Raw genomic sequence first — 20,047 nt, forward strand, 5'->3', positions numbered from 1 at the left:
GACCATTGGTACATTTTGTTTTAAGACTGTCTTTTATTTGATTTATACTCTTTAATTGTATTTTCGCACGAAAATAACCGACCAAAGTTGGTCGGTTTTATTAAAAAGTAAAATTACCGACCAAAGTTGGTCGGTTTTTTTAAATGACCCGCCGAATTAACCGACCAATTTTGGTCGGTTTTTTTAATATTAATTTTTATTTATTTTAATTAAAAAACCGACCAAAGTTGGTCGATTTCTTGAAACATAAATTTCGCGGGACTCAAAAATAGTTTCCCGCATTTTTGCGCCAAAGAAAACCGACCAAAGTTGGTCGGTTTCGTAAAAAAAAAAAAAAAATTGAAAAACCGACCAACTTTGGTCGGTTTTTTGACCGACCAAAATTGATCGATCGACCTTGGTCGGTTTTTGTCGAATTTCTAGTAGTTATATATGCTCAAGCGAGCATCACTATGTAATTTGTAGGATGCAGCTCTTAGTTGTTGAAAGTAATTCGAAAGCCAGCATGGGGTTAGACTAGAGCTAAACGCTAAACCTTAAACCCATTTCAATGCATATTGATGTCTAATAAAATTTCATCTTTGAACCAAAAAACCAAAACAAATTAAAGCGGTTAATTGGAAGACGATAATCAGACATAGATATCAGAAATAAAAATTATAGTTCGTGTTTCATACAAAAAAGTCATGTTAAATAATGATTTGGATTCAAATGGAGTAATTGAATGGCTGTCCCCATTATAGCATTAGGGTCACTTTGTATACTCCGATATCTTTTCTTCAAATGGATGAACTCTCACCCTTGCCAGCCAGGGGAAGTATCTCAAGTCCGAGTGACATCTCCCGCAATGCAAGCACCATTGTTTTACACCACCTGAGAAGCAAAAGATTCGCCATGCAGGCTGAAAATACATATAAATGAGAATTTTATTTTGATATAATATTGTTAAAATGCAAAAGGCCGTCAAAAGAATGGCGAACTATGTAAAATTTAGTTTGGAGTTGTAATCTAATAATTTTAATTCCTACTTAGATCACCTAAGCATAGAGTTCCAATGTATCATATTGACCCTACTGTTCTCAACTCTTTAAAGTTTAAAACTTTAAACCCTTGCCCCCTCCCCTCTCTTTGTGTCGGTACGATGAAAATAAAATCTTATATTTGTCTTTTTAATTGTTGATTTGTTGTGGAGAAAATTGACCTTCTAATAGTGACTGATAAATTTTCTTTTTTTGATTTGGTAGACATAATAATAGGGTCCATTTTGTAAACAGATAGAAAAATAAATAAGAAAGAAATGTGTGATCACATGCATATTTTATAAGCTTCATATTCAACTAATCGACTATCAAGTTTGTAGTGTTGGCCTTTCTCTAAATTATTTCTGTTTTAATGCATTAATACATAAAATGTTAATCATATAGAGTACGTTAATCAGTGTTGATTGATTCACAAAACCAACTTGCTGTTAGACAGTCAGCAGTCTCCTCTGCTTATTAGTATTTTATTCACATTTGACACATCATCAGAACATGAAAAAGCATGTTAAACTGCTTGAGATTTTAATATGAACATGATCAGGACCCCTCCAACAATCTTACTAATAGGGGATTTTACCCTATACAGCAGCCCAGCAAAGATCATAATTAATAAAAAAGAATCCTAGTTTCTAGTTTTTACAAATTTTAGGTAGCTAGCATATGGCGTATAATTAATTAGTGTATAATCAACGTGTATACATTATACACTTGATTACACATTTATTATACACTTGTAAATAAACTGAGTATACACCAACAACAATTATAAATTGCTAAAACTACTTTGGGAAATGACACTGTATAGCCGCTTTTAAAATAATATTCGAAAATAATTATTAATATTTGTATATATATTTTTCTATATATTATATACAAAAATATATAAATTGTATACATTTTTGCGGCTATCAAATATAAATAATTTTGACTGCGGACAAAAATTAATCTTTGTCCATCTTAGCAAAAATGACAATATGTTAAGATCCCTTATAATTCGATGTCACAGCACAAGCACGTGGCACCTATTCTTTGTTTTGGCCCAATTAGTTGGGCCAACAAGTTATACTTTTCAACTACGGCAAATTAGTCATATTTGTGTCTCACATATAATAAAATTAAATTTCTCGTTAGTTAAAGTGTCTAAATAAATATTTTTGACAAGATCAATGAATGGGGCTGTCAAGCATTCTGCCAAATATTTTTGATTAGTTGTATAAACGAATATTGGCTGGTTTGCTGTAAATTTATCGGATCATTAAAATACTAATTCATTATGAAGTGATATTTTTGTACATTAGGCCATGTTGTTTTACAGGTTAATTTTAATTTGTGATAGTAGATCAATTAACATTTTAAATTATATTACTAATTAATTCTTATTAAGAGATTCATATGCAATTACCTATTAAGTGTTCGGATTATATAAATATTATTTATACCATCAGTATATAGAACTTAAAATTGAATTGTAGTTATATAATTACAAAAATTAAAAGATATATTCTCATTTTAAACTCGTATGTATTGTCAAAAAAATTACTTCTGCAACATTAACTTACCCTTTAATTTAAAAGTTTAGATTTGTCTTCGTCCGAAATCAACTCCTGAAACCGCATAAGTTTATACTGGAGAATTCAGGGGCAAAGGTAGAAGTCCTGATACGGGCTCGAGCAACCAAATATAGGTTGTTCAAGTATTATATTTATATTAAAAAATTCATTAAATATGTGCACATATTAAGTTTAAAACTACTTAATAGTATCGTTCTAAAATATATAATCTATAAAGTTGAAATCCCAACTTCTCTTCTGCAAGATGTTATCTCTTCTGCAAGATTAACATGTAATTGAAAAGCAACAAAATAGAAATAAGGCCGACCGATATAAATCGTAAAAAATGGCTGGCTCAACTGAGTCCATTAGTTATTGAGTGTGGTTAGAATAGGATCCTCTTCAGCCTAACTCCAGTCAACCCGCCAGCTCGAACATAAAAGAAAATAAATAATTAACCTAAATAACTGTCCATTTAATTATTTAAATTAAAATAAAAAATAAATATATAATATATGTATAACTGTATATAATCTATGTATACTAGCCACTAAAAGTGAACAATAAATTCAGATGGCTATTGTGCAAAAGATCCCAAAGAAAATTATGGAAAAGTTAATTAACGATTTCAAAGGACACAAATAAAAGAATAAGAACCCTAAATTAAATTAAATGAACACAAAAGAGTTTCTTTACCTTTTTGTATATATGTAAACTGATCGCTGGTTCCGGAAAAACTAGCTTTCTGTGAGTGGTGACTGGTGATGGTAAGTAATGCACTATTGCTTATTGCCACATAATTTTTTAGGTTACTAACAACTTGTTTGGATGGTTGTTACCCTATTGTATTACATTGTATTATTACTTTAAATATAATGTTTGTTTTGATTGTTACTTAAATTTTATTGTATATCGTTAAATCCACCGTTACGTAACGACAAAAAGTGCCACTTCATGGAATCACAGATTTGGTGTGGTGGTGTCGTTTCCTTACTTTTTTCTCTCATCTTGCCTTCCTTATTATTATATAATCATATTTTATCCCTTGTCTTATTTTTTTATATAATAGTGCTACTATGTATCCTATTTTTTCTTAGTAATGTTGCAAGTTTATTTTTCATATTGTTAGTAGGTAACACAAAGAAACGACGGTAAATAATATAATCTATCCAAATATTGTGTTCATTAAACTATGTACAATACAATTCAGTACAATACAATACGATACATTATAAAATGATATGTAACAATAATCCAAATAAGTTGTAAAAAAATTTATGTATTGCTTATTATACACCTATTATCTCTATAGTTTATGCATTCACATGAGATGCGGATCAACGGTGTTGGGGCTTAAAGTCAAACTATATTAAAAGGCATCTTAAACCTTTTGATAAATTTCAAACAATAATAAGACACAAAAAAAACTTATTTTTTGATCAGTCAAAGATGATAAAAGAAAATAGCTAATTTAGGAACATAGTCAAAATTAGAAAGTGAAGTATCAAAAAACATAAAAAAGAAAGAAATATACATAGAGAATGAAAAATTAGAATTGAAGAAGTAGGTAAATATACTTATTAATGAGAGAAAATTTACTGTCATTGACTCACTCATCTATACAACCTCAACCAAACTAAAAAATATTAAACTTTAAAATGTCTTTTTAATAATAATTATAAAAATTAAGTATTTTGGGGCCTAAGGCAATGGCTTCACCAGCCTTACGGTACCCTTCGGCCATTTCACACTTCTCAAGTTTGATTAAAAGTTTAGATGATCATGTTAAGAAATGTCAATGAAGCTATGATTTAATTTCTCTTTAGTTTTTGTGCAAAAGCCACAAGTCTGTATGAAGCGATTATATCGATCCAAAGTCTCGAATTTGCATTGGTGTTAATTGACCATGTTCCTCTTTAATGTTGTGCTGATTAGAATCGTGGAAATCTTTTGTTATTTAATGTTACAAAAGGAAACCATTCTAATATTGAAAAAATATTAAAGAATGCCTCAAATAACATGTAAAAACCTTTATTTATAAATCCATATAACATCGAGAAAAGTCAAAAAGCCACATGTAATTCACAAGAATTACATGTATGAAGATTATTACAAAACAAGAGCTGATTAATTAATTAACAAAATCACAATGTTTCCTGATTTCACCAGCTTGACCAGTCAAGACACCAATCTTGCCCATTTTCACCATAGATTTACCAAAATCTTTGAAAAATGTTTTACCATGGGTAAGAGCTTGACGTTTAACATAAGCTTTGGTCTCAATATCATCAAGAAGTGCAGAATCAGATTGAAAAAGCCCTCTCCTTTTAGCAACAAGTGTGTAATATTTTTCATCAAATATTTTGAAACTTCCTGGATCCATTTCTACAAGTGTTGTTACATCAGTTGGACTGCATTTTAGCTTCAAACCAGCAATGTAGTTTGGATCCATTGTTGGATCAGCATCACCATTCCCTGTGAAATTGTACATTCTGTTTGTGAAAGCGAAACAATGGGAAGTTCCAATGGTATGTCCTCCTGACAACAATAAAAATATTTACACAATTAGGTCATGAGTTATAAAGTAATTACAAGAAAAATTATATGATAAGCATAAATTAGTAACCTAATAGAATTGGACACTGACTAACTATATATAGTACAAGTTAATATAAGTGTATAAGCTAGAAGCCCTAAATTTTCAGCAGGCTCTCCGAGCACGTTAAAAATTTATCGCAGAGTCGCTCTCCCGACCGGAACATTTATAGGAGCTCCTGTCTCAATCACCTCTCGTTAGACCGTATGTAGCACTCATATCTAAAACTCTAACTCAATTATTTTCTAATAATTGTTGTACCTCATAAGCCACATTAATCGGTTGACCAACAGTACTATCTCGACCTTAAACTACCAGAGTTATAATCTCAGAATTAGTGGGAAAGTTTTTTGTATGCACCAAGTGTACAATGCTCATTCATGCACCTAATTAATTGGAACATCTGACCAAGTCTAGTAAATAATGAGACTGAGTAATGTGTTATATCTTACTACATTTAAAAGAGTTTACTGGTCTAATTTATACTAACAATGTAAGGAATTTAATTCACAATATATATCATGTACCTAAAAGATAATTACAAGTAAACAGGTGTAACACCATATTAAAATACATTGATATATAAGTCAAATTCAATTACCTGATAGAACCACAAGGTCTTTTGCATTCAAACCAAGAGAGACAAACTGTGCTTTAAGAGAAGAGATGTTAGCAAATGGAGCTGGTAAAAGGTTCAAGGCTTCTAACATGTTTGACACTCTCCCATCTCTTCTTCCCAAGGGAACTTTCCAATATGGTCCTTTAATCTATAAAATCAAATTATATAAATGTAATCAACACTTCAAAATCAATGTGATAAAAGAAGGGTAAAAGGACGGGCTTATTATCCACTGAGATTTTACCATAGAAACTGCATCCCGAGCTACTAAGGCTACGATATCTGCACAAGATACAACACCTGGACACTTGTTTTCTAGTGCAGATTTTACACCATTAATCACTTGGAATCCTCTTAGAGATTGGTTTGGAATGGCATCTCTCTCAGCTTGATTAGTCTTGGTTGAGTTTAGCATTACAGAACCATCGCATCCCTATAAAAAGTCCATTTTGTATGTCAAGAAGACATTCCTTTCCAATAACAATTTTCTAATAAAAAATATTACTTCATCCATAAGAAATTAAGAATAAAAACTTTTGATACATATTAAAAGTACATCTTAGAACTTATTGTCCTAAACATTCCAACACATTTCTATGACTACAAGAGCATGTCGTTAAGGCAACAATGAGAAGTTCAAAACTAGAGAGCTTTTAAATATAAAAATACACCATTCTTTTTTAAATAAACTAAAATGAAATTAAAGAATGTCATATAAATGAAGAATAATGATGATAACAACAACATCAACAGTAATATATAATAATAATAATACACAAAAAATCTTTATATGCTTACAGAATAGTGTCATTCATCATAAAGCATGAATATTAGAGGCTGCGATACGAAGGGTTGTGATGGGATAGATAAGATCTCTCTACCCTTAACCAGAGATTTCGAATTCGAACCCTTGGTACAGAAAAAAATCCTAGTAGGGAGCATTTCCCCCTACACTAGGCTCTTACACAGCGCGAGTCTGGACTAGTCGCTCTCCAATAATGTGAGTACTAGATACCAAGTGAGAAATCGAAAAAAATAAAGAGGCTGCAAGAAAATGAAAGAAATAAAAACATACCCTAACAAAGCAATCATGGAACTGCATCCTAAGCAAAGGAGCAGCTAGAGTTGGTGCCTTAGATATGTATTGAGCAGTTGTCTCTCTCACAATTGATTCAACTCTAGGACATGTTTTTCTATAGAAGCCATATTTCAAGCCTTGTGCATTACAAAGGTTAAAAGCAAGAGGGACAAGCATCAATTGAAGAATGAGCACTACAATATGCCTTGAGAAAGCCATTGTATTGTTAGAAGTATAGGGAATAAAGTTGATTTGTTTTTCTGTATTTCCCAATGTAGAAGGTATGTGAAACAGATTGGGGTATTTATAATCAGATATAGAACTACTCCCTTCGCAGTTTTCATGCCAGATATGGCTTGAAGTTTGCCAGTGATGACATTCTACTTGACTTGATTCAAATAACATGCCAAAAATTATTACTTGTTAACTCTGCTCTCAAATATTAGTCGTTTTAGAAAACTGAATGTGTTAAATAATTGACATTTTAAAAAGTAAGAAGTCATTTTTTTTTTTCAAATCTAATCTTATTGCTCCAATTAGTTTAGTGTTAATGAAGTAAGATATTTAACAAATTAAAGAGATAAAGAGAAGTTTAGACGGACACTCGTATGATTAATTAAGGCTATTAAATGTCGTTCTTAAGCGTTGTACAAAAACCTTAAATGACAAATAAAATATGGACAAAAGGTATGTCCCTAATATTAGCAATTTCTATCTTTTTTTCTTTTTCTTTTCAAGCAGATTGATATATAATGGGTAGTGCAAAGAGAAATGTTAAGAATGGTTGACTTTAGCATGTTACTAGAGTAAACATGCAGGAACGAGATGTGCAAGGAATCTTCATTTTTCTAAAGGTTTAAATCAGTAAGGCTCCAGCTTGTATTTAATCATTCTGTTTAGAATGCACTCAGGACATCCTAGCTCTGACTTGCTAAAAGAAATGTTCTACCAATTAATTAATTAATTAGCCTAATGGAATGAATTCCTTTTTTTTTTTGTGTGTGTGTGTTTTCCTAGATAGGTTAATTAAGTTGGGATAATCTTCATTTTTCTAAGTTTTAGTGCCTCATACATGAGTTAGATCAGATATATTTCAGTTCTAGATTCAATCGAGGCATGTGTCTGAACATGCAAGAGCTTCTACATTTGTTCATCGTGCCTAAACATGCATACTTGATACATCTGGTAGTGTTTTTTTTATCTGTATTTTCTTTTTCTCAAAAATAATATCTCAATTTCAATACTTCTTTCCTAATTTTATAGAAGAAAAAATAAAATATATTTCAGGATTTAGAAATTGTGGATGAAGTTCGAATATATTTGTGCCATACCGTTCAACCAGAAAGGTATGTGGCCATGTATGGAAGAGTTGAAAACAACTCCATAATGTGTTGCTTTGTTTAAAACCATGTTATCCTGGGATCATAACTACGATTATCTTCTATATAGGATAAAAGTTATCTTGGTTTTGACTAATAATCTCAACCAAACACAGGATCATTTAATACCAACTTTTATATAGGGATAGCCCACTTAATTCCTCCGATCAAACGATCAGGTTAAATACAAGATAATTACTGGTAAATTTCTTTATAAACATTAATTAGTAACCTAGCAAAAATAATAATCGATCTACAATCGCAGATTAAAATTTATTGATAGTGTTAAAAAAAAGAACTTTTCATAAACCACTATAGTTTAGAGCCTAGTAACTATAATTTACCTAGTTACCATCCGTAGCTACTATTTAATTGCTACTAACTTGTATCACTTGTATTCAAGTGCGCAACGAATACAAGATATGTCAAATGTATTCCTTCGCGCAACGAATACAATGTGAATTGTATTTGTTCGCACAATTGTATGCATTCATGCAACGAATACAATATGTATCAAATGTATGACCAATATAAAATACAAGGGTGTATACAAAGGATACAACTTGTATTGACTGTATATATGGGTGTATACAATGAATACAACATGTGTTGACTGTATTATTATTTTATATTTTTTTTTTTTTAATTTTATTTTATATAAACCGTCTTGTAATGACGGGGGGTTTGGCATCGACCCCTACCATGTAGATTAATAACCAAAAGCTGAAGACATGAAGGAGGATGTATTGACTGTATTTGTTCACGCAACGAATATAACTAAGGCGAAATACAGAAATACAAGAAAATAAAATGTTCATGTTGAGAGCCGAACTCAAGACCTATTGCTCTCTTATTTTAGTTCAAAGCAATTAATCTCTTATTTCATGAATTTGCTATAAAATTTAAATATAACTACGAATGGTAAATTTGCTAAAAGTATAACGATAAATGATAAATACAATATAAATATTTGATGTGTCTTGTAATTTTCCCTTAAAATGTTTGTACTCGGTTTGTAATTAAATCCAAAAATGTTTAGGTAGTCATATGGGTGTTGAGAGTAGAGCCCATTCAGGATCTTAGATATATGGGCCTGTATACGTAGTTAACTAGCGCTTGCTAAAGAGCCTATCAAAGGATTGGGCTTGATTTCTGACCCCACTAATTTGTTTAAGAGAAATAACATCAGATAGTCACTCTAAAGGGCTGCTATTTAAATATTAGCCAGTGCATCTTGAATTTTAATTTTTCAGTTCAAATTTTCAGGACATAAATGTTCTGAATTATCTGAAGTTAAAATTTTTAGTTTAAAAATTTAGGAAAAAATAAGTCGTGGCTAATCTTTAAATATCATCCCTAATAATAGCTATATATGCAATTTCCCCCTAAATTATGACCTCCTTTATAATCTAGCATTCGAATACCTTGATAAATGAATTGAAATAAAATCCTGATCATACACTATGGTTTAACTAAAAATGGGAAGACAGAGAACAAGAAAAGGTATACCAGATAAAAGAAAGAAAGCAGGATAGCTTTTGTTTTTTTGTTTTGGAATGAAGAACTTTTTTTTTTAATTACTCGGACGATTCTTGGAGGTTTTTTCAAAATTAAAGATATATAGTATTCACGCATTGTACGAAAAAAGAGTATTAACAAAATTCAATATTAAATTCATACTTTTGTGGTTGAGTATCAAATAATTTCATCGGTTCCATTTATGACACTATTTCCTTATTAGAATAATACCTACCTTTTTATATTTGTAAATAATTTAATTTTAAACTTCTCAAATCATTATTGAATATGCTTTTATAAATGTCATGATATACTTAAAACCATAAGTTTTAAGATTTTTTTTTTTTGTGTATTATCAAAGCCACATAAATTAAAACAAAGGGAATAAATTTTTTACTAATTGTTTAATCTGAATTGAATTAGCTAGATACCAGTTATGTAATAAGATAAAATTATCCTGTCAGTTCTTATTTACAATGGAAGTTTACCTTTCTCTTCCCATCACTATCAAATACTCGGTCGTTCCGAATTTTATATGATACTATTATCATTTGGACTGGTAAATTATTTTTGTAATGGCTTATATATGCTTTAACTATTTCTGATTATAAAAATATGTGATTTTATTAGTAATATTATGTATTTTTTAGGTATGAGGCAATTGTATATATATTCGACTATTATTTTGAGAGTGACTACAGTATCATTTTCCCTTAAACACGTTACATGTAAAATCCTTTTTTTATGCCAAGGAAAGTCAGCAATTTGAATACATATAAAAAATTGTTACTCTCATTATATAATATAATTTTTCTACGAAAAGAATTCAATTGAATCAGTCCCATAGAACCATGTAGCTGTCTGTGTTCGTAGTGTCTCCTATTAAATACAGGCTTCTTCCACTGTTACCCCTTCCTCTTCATATTTGCTTCTAGCTACTCATTCTTTAACTCTTCATCACTTCTCTTTGTCTTTGGAACGAGTTGATTTAGATCGTTCAAGTAACGCTTTCAAGAACTCAACCGAACGTGGTAACTATATTGAAAGTACAAAAAAGGGGTGAATTGTAACCCTTTTAAATTTATAATCGACTACTCTTCAGACTTAGTCGACTAATGCGAAGACAGTCTGCACCAAAACTGTTAGTACTTCAATTTAAACAAGTACTACTCACAACAAACAGTAAAGGTGTATAATAAAATATGAGAGCAATAAAATAAATGACACCAGGAATTTTATACTGGTTCGGAACCGATGTGGTATCCTAATCCAGTCTCCTTGGGTTGCAAGAATGTTATCTCTTGAGCTCTTTGTAATTTGGATTAAGTACAACTTGTGTGATTTTCAATGTTCACCACTAACGTTTACAGGGTTGGTTTTCACTCGCTCACCAACAACGAACAAGGGTTGGTTTTCACTCGCTCACCAACAACGATCCTTTGGTTTTTACTCGCTCACCAAAGAAACGAACAATGACACAACCTCTCAGGACATACTGCCTTTCCAATATTTTTCTATCACTCTTATCTCTTTTGTGTACACAGTAAATCTACTAAAAGTGAATTACAATGCTTGTTAAGAGTAGAATAAAAACCTTGTAGTTGGGTAGACAATTATATAGAATGTTGCGTGCTTAGGAATGTCTTCAACTCTTCTTTAAATAGTTTTTCTTCTTGCTTCCAATGGTTCTGACTGTTGGTCCATATTTGTTGTCAATCTTCCTTGATTTGGTTCCCTGATTTCTTGCATAATTGGCGTGCATGGTTCTTCTCTTGTTGTTGTATTCATTGCTCATTATTGTGCATGACCCAGGGGATTTAGATTGCCTTCACAATTATTGCTATCCGTAGAGAAAGTTTAGCTAATTGTGAAAACCATGTACTGATTTGTACTATTTGTTTATCATAGGATTTTGCCTTGATCTTATCCTTCTTGAATCTGGTGTATTCATGGGCAGGAGCTTCTTGATCTCCATGGTTGATTGTCTACAATACCTTTTCCTTGTTTTTTTTAAATTACACCCAAGCATTGGATGTGCATCTTATTCCCACAGCCAAAAACTTACATCAGTGGTATCAGTTATCAGTCTATTGGACCTTACCCAAAAGGCTAGGATAATCACTATCCTAGCCACTACTTACATCAGAAGTTAAGTTAGCTTACAAAAAAATTTGCTTTGTCATACCTAATCCTAAAACTAGGAAATTGCCATTTGTCGAGTTGGAAAGGACCCTTCGCATCCCTGGGGATATGTTGCCAATCATAGAATAAACAGGCATCTTCTATGGTGGTGGCAAACTTGGCAAGTGCATCAGCTACTTGGTTGGCCTCCCTCAGACAGTGATATATGCTGCAATTCACTTGGAGCAAAGTCTGTAATGTGTCTTCAATTTTAGGTTAGTAGTTCCCTTATCCTTCAGCATGTTAGCAATGATCAAAGAGTCAACCTCTAGGATACAGTCTCTTAGGCCTTACTGCAAGCACCATTGTAGCTCGAACTTAGCAACATAGGCCTCTGTCAGGTTGTTACTGCCACACTGAACAGGGACAACAAAGGCCATAATCATATCACCATTTTGATCTCTGACAATGCCTCCAATACCAGCTCCATCATGCGAGAAGCTACCGTCAGTATTAATTTTAACCTTCCCATGTGGAGGTTTTATCCATTGAACCATTCTCTACCTAGGAAAAGGTTTGAATTTCTCCACAGTGTCACAAAGTTCCTTCCAAGTGTTCCCCAGCACACAATTAGGGAAAGCCTGTCCAAATGCCATTCTGATAATCCACCAGACTTGATGTTCCATTTTTCTGTACCACATAGTTCTTTGCGTTTCATATTTAAGTGAGCACATTTGTCTCCATAATTCCCAATAAATTACAATTGGAGTAATATGTATCAACATTTTATGTATCCTATTTTTATGTTTAGTCTTCCACCATTCCCTCAGTGTCCTCCTCACAGACCAATGAGTGATTGCTGTGATGCCCGGAGGTGCCCCGAATGCCAACCACACATGTTTAGCAGGTGCACTATCCACAAATACATGATGCATTGTTTCCAGTTTGGGGCTATGACAGCACACATATCTTGATACTATATTATTTCCAAACTTGTATAAAACATCATCCAAGGGTAATTTCTTATGTATTAACCTCCAAGCCATGAAAGAAATTTTGAAAGGGAGATTGAGGTGCCATACTTGACTAGCCATATAATCGTTCTCTTTATGTTCTGCAATATAGTGCCAAGCAGAGTTGGCTGAGAAAAGACCATCAGTTCCAGGTTCCCATATGGCAAAATCTTCCTTGCATTGATCTCCAATTGTCAACTTCGATATGTGCTGAACCAAATGACTAGGGAGTACTTCAGATAGTTTCACCAAATCCCAATTACTATTTTGGATGAACTCTTTAACTTTAGTTTTGGCGTAGATGAACTGATTATCACAAATCTTGGCCAAGGCAACCTTTCCAGTCCAATTGTCCCACCAAACATTGCTGTCACCTCCATTTATCCTCCATACAATGTTATTTTCTGCTTTCTCTTTGATTTGCATCAGCTTCCTCCAAGTATTAGATTGAGGTGTCTTTACAGATTTGGAATATATTGCCATTATAAAAGAGGACCATAAGGACTGTTGAGTTCTTAGGTTCCACCATCTTTTATAGGCAAAAATGTCTCCAATTTCCTCAAGCTTTCTGATACCAATTCCTCCCTCCTCCTTTGCACAACAAAGCTTGCTCCAAGAACTCCAATGGTACTTCATTTTATCATTTTCAGCCCCCCAGAAAAAATTGGCTAGGTGCATCTCAATAAGCTTAAAGGTGCTTTTTGGCGGAGTTAGGGCAGGCTGGCAGCTAATGTATATGTAGGGATAGCCTACAAGACATGTTTAATAAGGACTACTTTGCCTTCATAAGACAGGTATTTCCCATGCCAACCAGATAATTTCTTGGTCATCTTGCTGACCAGATCATCAAAATAAGCAATTTTCTTTCTACCGACATAAATGGGGAATCCCAAGTAGGTGATTGGGAACTGGCAATGTTTGAAACCTGTCTTGTCAATCATTCTATTAATTCTAGATGGGGATGTTTAGGATCCTTAATTTATGCCATCTAGCTGTATATCACATTCATATTCTTTCTTGAGACTTCTTTATTTCTTTTCCTTTTTTAGCACCAAAGATATATTCTTCAATATCCCATATACTCATAACTCTTGTTTCCTTCTTTGACCGTAGAAAATAGTATCTTTCCATTCACAATGTAGTATCACTGTCTTCTTTGATTTTTGTTCCTTAACTAGATACATCGTGTAATTGCCAATATACTATTTACTAGCTGTAGTACCAATCTTCTGTCCAATCTTTCTCTCATAAGGCATCCTCTCATAAGGCAGTAGATCTTCAATATAGAAAATCTTTTTTTTTTAACAGATCTCAAAATATATTTTAACTTCTATTATATGGGAAGTATTCCTTTCTTGATCTTGAAAATTAATCTCTTTCCATAATATAGATTGTACTACATCCATAATATATTTTCTTTCCATAGAAAATATATTCTTCATATTATATTGGAAATATTCCTTTCTTGATCTTGGAATATAATCTCTTTCCATAATATAGATTGTACTATATCCATAATATATTTTCTTTCCATAGAAATGTATTCTTCATTGGCCTTGTAGTATCTTTTCCATGTAGTATCTTCCTTCCACAAAATAATAGATCTTCTCCGGAATTCTAGCAACCTTCCTTTCAAAATATTTGAGAACTTTCCTTCCATAATTTCCGTAGAGTCTTCTTCTAATATTGTAGTAAACCATTCAATATTTAAAATATGACTTTCAAATATCATTCCTTCCATGACGCTTGTAGATTAAATCTCTGAGAATAATCTTTCTTGATAAATTCATCACATGATATTCTCTTTCCCATATTTATTTGGATCTTTACCAGCATCTTCTTTCTTAAATAAACCTGTGCAAGAATAAGATTACCACAAGTAAATGCTCTTTGATTAATAATTATGTTAGTTTGTTATTATCAAAATCAATACGCGAAACCTTGAAGCTAACAATATCATGCCCTATTTCTTTATAATAGATACTTCTTAATTTATGCCTTTCGAATGTTTTTCTTGATCTAATAGTACTATAAAGATTGTTCTTGTGTCTAGATCTTTCATTGTATATTACTCCCTCCGTTTCAAATTAGATGAGGTAGTTTGACTTGATACAGAGTTTAAGAAAAAAAAAGATCTTTAAAATTTGTGGTGTTAAAAGCTTAAGGGGTAAAAGCTTTCGGAGTCATGACATTTGTGTGGTTATAAATGCTTCTCATTAAGGCTAAAATAAGTAAAATAAAGAGTTTAAAGTTGAATTATTTTCATTCAATTGTAAAAATATGTCATTCTTTTTTGAACGAACTAATAAGGAAAACGTGTCATCTAAATAGAAACAAAGGGAGTATCATTAGTAATCTTGTAGGATATGAATCTTAATTAACACCGAATACAATGTTGTTCAGGAGTTACTTGGAAGTCAGAGACAAATTTCGGAAGTAACTATTCTGCAGTACATGTTAACTACACATATTCCAAGTATATAAAGATTTGAAAATGTGTATGCCATCTATATCTATTTGTATTATTATAGGGTTTTGACCTAGTCCATCCTCTAACAGTTGTTTCTCTCTTTTTTTCCTTTTATCAATGAAATTCGACCACCTCCTGCTGGTTTTGAAAGAAAAAACACGATGCTATTTTGCAATCAATCTTCGTAGCTAGTTTTGTATTTCCCTATGGTTAATTGTTCTTTTAATCTATTATGCTAACGCCAATTTGTTTTTAAATCCCTACGATAAAGTATTCATGTTCCTACCGAGAAATTTTTCCAGTAGTATGAATTGCTACGTTTTGCCATCTTGATTTATGTGCTCTCTACGAATAATAGCAAGAAAGTGAATCAACGAATGATCCTCTAAAAATAGACTTCAATCCTTGGTGATAGCTATTTCAACACCCTTTAAAAACGAGTTCAATTCTTCCTAATACCTTTTTTAAAATAAAGTCATTTATGCCAGCATAGTTCTTTTGTTTTCTTTTTCTTAGGAAAATTTTCCGGTGAATAATTAAATCAGCATGAGAAGTAAAAATGTGCAGTAGTTCATATCTGAACAACACTCTTTTTCCATTTATTTCTACAGAAACGGGAAGAAGCTGTAAAGTTGCTTTCGAAACACTTTGTTGGGATTGGAAGTTGGCCAATGGAAAATGGAGGGAAGATAAATGTGAAGGGAAAGTGAGTTGTTCCCTTATGCTTTGGAAAGAGCAATTGTCCCTCATTTGTAGTGGAAAGAAAAATGAATGTGATTATATTAAGAAAACACTTCTTTTGGTGTTAAATGGATTGGAAAGAAGGTAAGCCTCGCGTCGTTGTCGTCGTCATCGTCGGCTTCGGATTTCAGTGTGATTTATAGCCATTAAGTGGTTCTATCCTCAGATACTTGAGGAGAATAATTTCCTTAAGGACACATTGTGCATTCAGTGGGCTCTGAAATTTATTTTTCCGATTTTGTTGTGATTATTTCGAGATTCTACTTTACTTCTGATTTTCTGTTTTCGTTTTCTGTTACAGAAAATTTACTATTTCATAATATTATAGTAAATACAGATTATTAAAATCTTAAGAAAATTATTTTATACTTTAATCTGTATTTTGTTTTCTGGATATTAAAATCTTTGTGATTTCTACTCCTTCTGAATTTTTCTATTTCTGTTTTGAAGATATAAAAACCTCATCGGAGTATTAAAATTCAGAAACGATTTGAAGAACATAAAAACTTCATCGTTTTCTTGTGAAACAGCATATAAAAATTTTAATTTTTGTTTATTAAATGTACTGTTTATTATTAATTACAGTACTGTTTACTGTTATATTTTCTTTCATTAATTGAACTGTTCTGTTGTTGACAGTGAGAAATGGTAATTGAAAATGAAAATCCTTCTGCGACGGTTGCGGCAACGACAATAGCCTCTTCAAGCCGAACTGCTTTGCCACCGGCCGAAAAATCGGAAATATTTTCTGGAGCCAACTTCAAAGGATGGCAGCAAAGGGTGTTCTTTTGACTTACCACGCTTGGTATGCACAAATTGACCAGTGAAGACCCTCTAGTGCCTGCCCCCGACATGCCAGACAATGAAAAGATTATGATTGTTGAGGCATGAAAACAAACGGATTTTCTTTGCAAAGGCTACATTCTAAGTGCTTTGGAGGATGATTTATACAATGACTACCGTGCTATGAATATTTCAAAATAATTGTGGGTTACACTAGAGAAGAAGTACATGACTAAAGATGCGTGCTTGAAAAAGTTTGTGGTTGCCAAGTTTCTAGACTATAAAATGATAGACACCAAAATCGTTGGAACCCAAGTTCAAGAACTTCAACTTATTTTTTACGACCTTATTACTGAAGGTATAGTAGTGAATGAAGTATTTCAAGTGGTTGCAATGGTTGAAAAGTTGCCTCATTCGTGGAAAGATTTTAAAAATTATCTAAAGCACAAGCGCAAAGAAATAAAGTTGAAAGATCTTGTGATTCGTCTCAAGATTAAGGAAGGTAACAAAACAGCCGAGAAGAAGTCACGTGGAAATTCAATGATTATGGGAGTGAATATCGTTGAAGAGGTTGCTCCAAAAAGTAAGAAGAGGAAAAGATCTTCTGGTCAGACTAAGGAGTGGAACAAGAAAAATAATTTAAGGGCAACTGCTATAATTGTGAAAAAGTTGGTCACATTGCCCATGACTGTCATCTCCCGAAAAAGGACAACAAAAAGGACAAGCCAACATAGTGGAGAAGAATGATGACATTGATGATCTGTATACAATATTTTCGGAATGTAACTTAGTTGGAAATTCGAAGGAGTGGTGAATTGACTCTAGAGCCACTCGATATGTTTGTGCTATCAAAGAAGCATTTGCAACTTACTCTACTGCTGGTCCTGAAGAAGAGCTTTTCATGAGAAATACTGCAACAACCAAGATTGAGGGCTATGGGAAGATATTCTTGAAGATGACTTCGGGCAAGGTGTTAACGCTCAACAAAGTTCTTCATGTTCCTACTATTAGGAAAAATTTAGTTTCAACTTCTCTACTTGTTAAGAATGGATTCAAATGTGTATATGTATTTGACAAAGTTATTGTAAGCAAGAATGATATGTATGTTGGAAAGGACTACCTCACAGAGGGCCTTTTCAAACTCAATGTAATGGTTGTTGACAGTATTAATAAAATTTCAGCTTCTTCTTATTTTCAAAGTTGTTATGGTATAGGATGAAAATTGTATACTTAAGTTCTTAAGGATATGGGTAACGGTTTCCTCCGAAAATTTCTAAAATTCGGGCACCTGGGCTCGGGGTGAATTTTAGAAATTTTTCTAAATTGGGTTGGGTAATTACTCTAATAGATAGATTATGAAATTTTATGCATGTATTGATTAATTTATATAACATTTGGCTAGTTTCAGAATTTTTGGCACCAAATTAAGGCTTTAGCGTGAAATTTTGATCGGGAAGTGATCTTTGAGATGAGGTAAGTCTCTTGTCTAACCTTGTGAGAGGGAATTTACCCCATAGGTGTTTTAAATAAATATTTTCTTCTAATTGTTGGGGCTACGTACGTACGAAGTGACGAGAGTCCGTGCGTAGCTACTAATTATGCTTATGTCTGGGTAGTTTAGGACCCATAACATGAACTACTTGAAATATTTATACCCTACTTGTTAATTAAAGTGACAAAAACTTTATGTAGAACTTGCTAAAGAAATTGTGAAAGGTCGTTAACGAAATTGTATTACTTTGTATATAAATCATGAAAACGTTTAAAGGTAAAAGCTCATTAAGTATCCTTCTCTTCTTGTGGAGCGGGCCGAACGCCTTGACAGTAGATTTATACATCTATGGATCGTTCTGCACGTTCATCGGCAGTGTACACATCACTCTGGATCGGGCCGTATGACCTCAGCATAAATCGTGCTTAATAATAATACTTGGTATCATTGATATTTTGTTGTGGCTTATAAGGTTACAACTTTTAAAAGGAATGACTTATTTGGAAATCATATAATTGTGAAAGAATTATTTGCTCCTGCTTGTTGAGAAGATTTGAATTTATTTGCACATCCAGTATTTATATTAAGATTTTATCTAAATATTATTGACCCATATTAAGTGCCGAAGTCAATCTCTCGTCCCTACTTCTTCAAGATTAGACTTGATACTTACTGGGTACATGTTGTTTACCTACTCATGCTACACTTGCTACACTTTTTGTGCATGATCTGAGACAGGTGCATCAGGCGGTCCTACCAGCGAGCATCCAAGATATCCCGAGGCCTAGTGGTGAGCTTCTTTTTGAGCCGTTCTGCAGCCCCTGCAGTCTCTCTTTTGTATTTATATTCTGTCTATTTTATGTCCAGACAGTAGTTAGAATTTTGTATAATCTACTAGATGCTCATACACTTGTGACACCGGATCTTGGCACACACACACACTAGTAGAATTGTGGTTTTTAACTGTTACTTTGGTTGTGAACGCACTCAACTATTTTGTTTTACTTATTTAAACATTTTGTTTCTTAAGTCTTGACAAATAAGAAAAGTTTAATTACTCAGAAATGTATTAAAAGAGAAATAATCTATCTCAATCACTATTTGGCTTGCCTAGCAGTAACGTTGGGTGCCATCAAAACTTATAGGTGAAATTTGGGTCATGACAACATGGTATCAGAGTACTAGGTTCACTTAGGTCTCACAAGTTATGAGCAGGCCTAATTGAGTCTTGCGGATCGGTACTGAGACGTCTGTACTTTTTTTCGAGAGGCTATACGGTGTTAGAAAACTATCTTTATTCATCTCCTACCGTGCAGTTGATGTAATACTAAGTATCTTTCCCTTATTCTCTCACAGATGGTGAGAACGCGCTCTATGGAGGTTCCAGACCAGGGAAGAGATGCTCCCCCTATTACTAGAGGTTGAGGCAAAGGCTGAGGGAGGGCTCCAGCCCGTGGTAGGGGACGAGGATGTCCCAGAGTTGCTCCAGCTATGCCACTAGTGGATCTAGTAGAGGAACCTATTATTGAGGAGCAAGGCGAGATGCTTGCAGCAGAGCCAACCCCGATAGATTTCATGTCCGCACTAGGATTCTAGGAGGTCATGGGTCGTATCTGCGGTTCATGGATACTATGACTCAGGTCAGTT

General features: G+C 33.0%; 1 protein-coding gene across 1 annotated transcript; it reads right to left on the bottom strand.

Annotated features, from left to right (window-relative positions):
* Positions 1 to 4,605: 4,605 nt before the first annotated feature.
* On the bottom strand, positions 4,606 to 7,176 carry LOC107831771 (peroxidase 27). The gene is made up of 4 exons (XM_016659565.2): positions 6,881 to 7,176; positions 6,050 to 6,238; positions 5,788 to 5,953; positions 4,606 to 5,128 (listed from the first exon to the last, which is right to left on the bottom strand). The coding sequence occupies exons 1-4, from the start codon at positions 7,100 to 7,102 to the stop codon at positions 4,722 to 4,724; spliced, it is 984 nt and encodes a 327-aa protein (XP_016515051.2). The 5' UTR covers positions 7,103 to 7,176; the 3' UTR covers positions 4,606 to 4,721.
* Positions 7,177 to 20,047: the final 12,871 nt, after the last annotated feature.

Source organism: Nicotiana tabacum, chromosome 21 (assembly GCF_000715075.1).
Source record: "Nicotiana tabacum cultivar K326 chromosome 21, ASM71507v2, whole genome shotgun sequence".
Lineage (NCBI taxonomy): Eukaryota > Viridiplantae > Streptophyta > Magnoliopsida > Solanales > Solanaceae > Nicotiana > Nicotiana tabacum.

Excerpts from the sequence above, each read along its gene's own strand:
- LOC107831771 (XM_016659565.2), bottom strand. The coding sequence starts at position 7,102 with ATGGCTTTCTCAAGGCATATTGTAGTGCTCATTCTTCAATTGATGCTT. Across the intron at positions 5,954-6,049 it reads CTCGGGATGCAGTTTCTATG|ATTAAAGGACCATATTGGAA; the intron begins GTAAAATCTCAG and ends TTGATTTTATAG. Across the intron at positions 5,129-5,787 it reads AGACCTTGTGGTTCTATCAG|GAGGACATACCATTGGAACT; the intron begins GTAATTGAATTT and ends TATTGTTGTCAG.